We start from the raw sequence: 6,000 nt of genomic DNA on the forward strand, positions 1-6,000 counted from the left end.
AGACAATTGGAACAAAATGTCTAAAAATTAAATAACATCTATTTTACAATCTACAACTGCACCTCGTAAATACCAGAGGCATGTGCCTATCTGTATAAATGTAATAAAAGCTTAAAGACGCATTCCATTGCTATGCAATTGGCCACATGATGCCTTTTCACATGTTGGATTTGTAATCATAATTCATAACTTCCTTCACGCCCATTTTCTTTTTGTTGCCAAATCCCTACTACGGAATGGTCACTTTATTTGTTTAGGGACTTCCTCTTGAACACTGAGCCAACTTGTGAACAAATTAGCATGGTGGTTATGTCTAGACTTGAATAAATCTCCTTGGTGATTTGTATTGTTTTAAGGCCCCGACACCAAGCCTATTAATCGGCAGACCGTCAAGTTGGGGCCGTGGGTGAGCGTCTGTCGGCCTAGTTTCTGTGGTGGGTCTTGCACCGTCCGCAGAGGGTGTCAGCTAATAATCACTCTGATTGGCTGTTAAGCTTATGGGAATCAGGGCACGGGGAGATAAACGGATGTGAGGAAAACAAACTAAAACTAAAGTCAAGAGGTCACACACATTTCCCCTTTTCATTTTTCATCTTAACCTATTCTGATTAATACACGGATATCTTATTTATTTACAGCCCTATCTTTTCTGGTTTCAAGCCCCATGCTGTTATGCAGAGTTATTTTTCTCTCACAAAGATGCAGAAGGTACTGGAGAGTTGGATGTTGGCTGTAGTCTTTGTGGTGTGGTTAAGTGTGAATTTTACGGCAGGATGTACGCAACATGAGGCGACAATAGTTTGCTCAATCGCAACTAGTTCTATGACTTTGGTTTGATGTGTATAATGCAAGGTTTTTGGCTTTCTTTGTCTACTTATATAGAACAAAACATCATGTCATGCGAGGCAGATCTTACCTGATGGGTACGTGTTGACCCAGCCTGGCAATCAACCCCAGAGAGGGATCCAGCACGTTATATTTATTATAGGACATGTAGGACACAACCACCACCATGAACCCACCAGGGCTGCCCGGGTACACACCAGTCATTACCCCATTCTGTGGAGAGGTAAACCAAAGGGAAGGTTACAGAGGGCAAATCATTTATAAGGATATTGTTAATACAACAAGTGCTTTCATATCACTTTGTTTTGGATCCTGCTGACCTGTGTGAGATATCATAAATCTAAGTAAACAAAAAGGAATGTGTGAAAATGCCTGGAGGTGTTTGGGTTTGAGTGGCCCTGTGTGGTGTATGGTGTAAACACACAACTAGGCCAAAGGCTATGACACTGAGAATTCCCAGGAAGGTTATGATCACTGCTAGCTAATCGTGTGCGAGTAATAAAAGACTAACAGTCAGATAAAGATCAAATGGATAAATGACTGTAAGGATTACTGCAGCCCTCAGATTATGTTTATTGCCTCAATATGTATCTATTTTTGTAAAGGCATTCTTATTTAAAGCAAGAAATCCGTATACAAACACAGTTACCCAAAACAGGTGCCCTTCGAAACCCAATCTTTCACTCTGACATTTCACAAGTCAAACACACATTACAAATGTGAAAGCATAAGTTATAATATTAAACATTAAATCAAGTAAATTAAATGAAAAATGTAATCTGTAATGAATAATGAATAGGTATAATATCTACTATCCATACATGCCTTTTTTTTAAGGTTTTATTTTCCAAGGACATAAATAAGTACTATATAAACATATGCTTTGTGAGTAACCAATATTAGTCAATCACTCCAGATTGAATACATATATATGCTGAAAACATTTAAAGTGATGGTGTGTGTGTGTGTGTATATATATATAATAACATTCAACAACATTTTCAACATATGTCTGTATCTTAAGGCCCTCCAAAGAGTAAACAAAGTTCCCTTCTCGGTCAGGTGATTAACAAAAATGAATGGAATGTTTGCTAATAAACTTAATATGGACTTATACTTGGTAGTAACTCAGTCAAAGATCATCAACAATGTCCCCACATATTGTACAGGAACCCTCTAGACCTTATTCTCCATACGTCTAACACCTCTCACCTTGAAGCGAATGAATCTTTTCTTCCAGGAGTGGATGCCAGAGAGGTAGATCTGGCGCAGAGCCTCGTGGCACAGCTGTACGTCGATACCATCGGGGGAAACACTGAACTGGAAGGCCACCGCCTGGTGAGCTTCTGCCATGGTGGCTTCTACTGCACAGGGTCACTGAGGGCAGAACAAGTGCAAGATAATAGAGTAAGTTAAGAGGCAGTTTCAAGAAGACTTACAGCTATCATAAAAGGTCAATCACAAAGTAAATATGGATACTAAGTACAAGAATGAGCAGATCCCAACAATGTAAAATCACATCAGGGTGACATTGGGATAAGGCTGTGCATTACTGTCTTCAGGCCAAAATGGAAACATCCTGTTCTATTCACATGCTCCTGGCTGTCACAGTTCTTTGAAATCAGTGGTTGTTATTCCTCGAAGGCACTGCAGGTTGCCTCATTCCCAAGGTTTATTCAGTTTAAGCTCTTTGTAGGAAACTGGCCAGTAGACCACGGAGTGACTGGATAAATGTAAGCTTACTTTCAGAGGCAAAACTGTTGAGTGTCCATGAAGTCTTGAGTTACAGAGACAATATTGGAGTCTTGAAACCACATTTGTTATATTCTCTGTATGATATTGGTCTTGCCTGCAACTTTACCTAGTTTTGATTTTGATTATTTTTGATTCTCTTTTTGGAGAAGATTCATTTAGAGTCCCATTTTGTATACTTTCTAAAGGCTGTCGTGTGAGAAAGCAGTGGAACTAAAGGGCATATATAAAAACACAACATCAGATACTTGGTACAAAGCAACACTGTGTTCTTTAACTGCAATACAAATGCCTTGTAACAACGATTATTGTTTATTAACATTGAATGACAAAGCAGCATCCTTTATAAGGAAGTGATGTATTTTTAATACAAGTAGGTCCTTCATAAATCAGCTTGACATGCATGTTTTTGCATTTGGCTACTGTATCATCTGAACTGGATCCTGCAAGCTGACACCAGAGGAGATGCACTGGGAGGTGACTGTGTTGCATTACTGGTACTCATCACTGGACCAGTTAGGCAGGTGTAGCATCTCTATTATAAACCTGAAGATCATTTTATTTCAAATGGGCAAACCTCTCTGAAACCTGTTTAAATAATGTTAGAAAGCATTTTTTGTTTTTATGTGAAATACAATGTTAACTGATATAAGTGATGCTTTACTGAGTAAGATTAGTTAAATAAATGACAGATTTTAGACGTACTATATGACCACCATTTTCTATAGTTTCACAGACTCAGAACCCATGTCTTGGCTTCAAATTACAATGGTTAAGCCTTTATTTGACCACCGTTGGTATGGGACACCAGCAGAATGTGTGAAGTAAATACCACCTGAATTATATAATGCCTGGTTGACTGTGGCGTTGTGAGGGACATGGTGTTTTCAGCTGCCTTCAATAGCAGTAGGAAATACAATAACCACATAAGCAAAAATAAGTACCTCACGAGTGGGCAAGTTAAAACTGGCCATTGATTATATAGATCGTTAAACTGAGGTTAATGTTTTGCATCCTATGGCATGGATTTGCTGTATTAGATGTTCTCTTCGCTTTTAAATAAGACTACAGCAACGTTTCCCAGCAGCCTCTTCTTAGTTTCTGAAAAAAAATTTTTTTCTTTACACAGTCAATTTTTATGTTATTCAATGAGAGCACTCTGAAAGCAGGACACGTATCTACGTTTTTAGTCCTCGGAAGGAGCACCATCCACAGTTGGAGGCGTGAGTCCCCTCCCCCAGCAACTTTCCAGCATCACATGATCCACCCTGTGTTGCAGAAACTAGGGGAAAGGTCGCAGCACTGCGCCGCTTAGAAACTGGGTAAAACTGGCAACATAGTAGTAGGTATATCCCATTGTGTTCACAATAAAGCCAACCAAAAAAAGATTGTTCATTTTGGGTATTGTATGATAGGCGTTTGTTCATTTTCTATACTTTACAGCAGTTACACAGCCATTGCTAGCGTTAATAAATTATGTCAACCTCCCAAGTCTTCAAGCACATTCACTTATGTCAACCTTATCTGCAATTGATTCTGACCAAAAAACCACAAACCACTCCATAAAGCCTTAAGCCTGTTGTCATTACTATAACATTTAACATGAAACTACACATAAACGCATACATTTGTTGCATTAGCCTATTTTAATTATCTTTCCCACGTGGTCTAGGAGAAAGGGGGTCACCAGTGTGCACCCCCGTTGTCAATACAATATTCTATTTATGAATAAAAAATAAACAGCGTTTTCAGTCACATGTAAATAAACTACGGGTACTATCTGTACGTTTATGATGCTCTCACAAGAAGGACACCATGACGAATCTACTGACCTTCACTAGCAGGTGACATTTACACACCTTTTTAAATGTATCTTTTGCTACTACCACACATTATAACTGCAGACAAGCTATACTGTACTATTGTTATTATTAGAGTAATACAACTGTATCTAGTGTTATAGAGCTTCCAGGTAACTGTCAATGAATGACCTTTACTTGGACTTTTGCCTACATTTATGTTATGAACAACACAGGGGTGCTAAGGGACCGTTTAACATTCGCAATACAAAAAAGTCAGGGTAGATTTTAATGCAGATATTCATGAGGCCTTTTCAGCATTTTCCACAACCTGCTGTTAAAACCCAATAGCATGGCTGTGAGGACAATAGACAGTTACGCTCGAGGCATAGTTTCCACTTTCACAATTAGCGTTGATGCTGTCAACTTAATTTCTGACTGCCACAGGCCGCCCGGTAATGTCAACGCTAATGTAGAAACCTACTGTACGCCATGTAAACACCGCGGCGCGCAGCTCTAAAGCACTGCGCCGACACGGAAATGCAACAAACTGACATTAACTGCGCAGAGATAACGACAGCTTTTAAAAGGTGTTTGCCTAGCTTGCCATGTTTCTTTTTCCCCTGAAGCTATATTTTCACAGCTACTTCCAAAACTGCCGAGAGGGGCATAAAGAGAGTCAAGAGGCTTTCAGAAAATGGATAATTATTACTCACCAACCCTTTCGGTCAGTCAGAGAGAGCTGAGCTTTCTGTTTTGACGAGGATGTGACACGGCCTAGCTGTCGGCGGTGACTGCGTTACACTCTGCATGAATGAGAGGACAGACTTGAATACAGCCTGCCCCCTTTCTCAAGTGGCCGACAGAACCATCACGTCGAGTTAGAAACAGCGCCCCCTTGAGGTATTTTGTGATGAAATGTATGGTTTGTAAGAGGAGAGCCAGCAGGTGAGAATTGGAAATACATCTTGCTGAGAATGACGTCACATACACCATGAGTACCCAGTAGGCCTGTACCCATATTGTTAAATTGTGTAGATGATAGGCAAGATGTTAAGAATATCCAGACAATCAAATAGAGTCCAATAGGAGGGGCAGTATGGGTACAATTATCTATGTTAGGTCTTTAAATCTCAGTTTTATAGTAACCTTCTTTGTGGAATTTAGATTTAGTGTATCGATAAAATAAGCAAGGAATGGGTTTTTGGTTGATGTAATATCAGAAAAATCCTATAAACATTCAACAGTGGCATAAAACAGTCTTACCCTGATTTGCAATCTTTTCTACAATGGTTTAATATATTTAGAGATAAATAATATAAGTGCTACCACAGTGTTAACAAAATCTCTGATGGTTGACAATTGTACACAGTTTTAAAATACATTGTCAGACAAAACTACACTTGTCACATGCTTTGATTTGCATCCCTCAAATACAAACACATAAAAAGGTGATACCAAGCTCAGTAACACGTCTATAAAACAGCATACAGCAAGATACTTTTATTATATGGCATTATATTAAAGCAGTGTTCATATTAAATGTTGTGTACTACTCTCCATATATATATATATATATATATATATATATATATATATATAT

The 6,000-nt window shown here is 38.8% G+C and overlaps 1 protein-coding gene across 1 annotated transcript in view; it reads right to left on the bottom strand.

Moving 5' to 3' along the window:
• Window positions 1-5,220, bottom strand: part of cpt1ab (carnitine palmitoyltransferase 1Ab (liver)) — a gene marked incomplete at its 3' end in the record, with an annotated part of 31,532 nt that extends 26,312 nt beyond the window's left edge. Inside the window, exons 1-3 of the mRNA XM_010777338.1 lie at window positions 5,114-5,220; window positions 2,059-2,223; window positions 917-1,059 (exon numbers count right to left, since the gene is read on the bottom strand). Of these exons, the coding sequence (XP_010775640.1) occupies window positions 917-1,059; window positions 2,059-2,199 (284 nt within the window). The remainder of the gene's footprint in view (window positions 1-916; window positions 1,060-2,058; window positions 2,224-5,113) is intronic.
• Between the last annotated feature and the right edge of the window lie 780 nt (window positions 5,221-6,000).

This window comes from Notothenia coriiceps, unplaced genomic scaffold, assembly GCF_000735185.1.
Source record: "Notothenia coriiceps isolate Sejong01 unplaced genomic scaffold, NC01 NC01_scaffold00018021, whole genome shotgun sequence".
Lineage (NCBI taxonomy): Eukaryota > Metazoa > Chordata > Actinopteri > Perciformes > Nototheniidae > Notothenia > Notothenia coriiceps.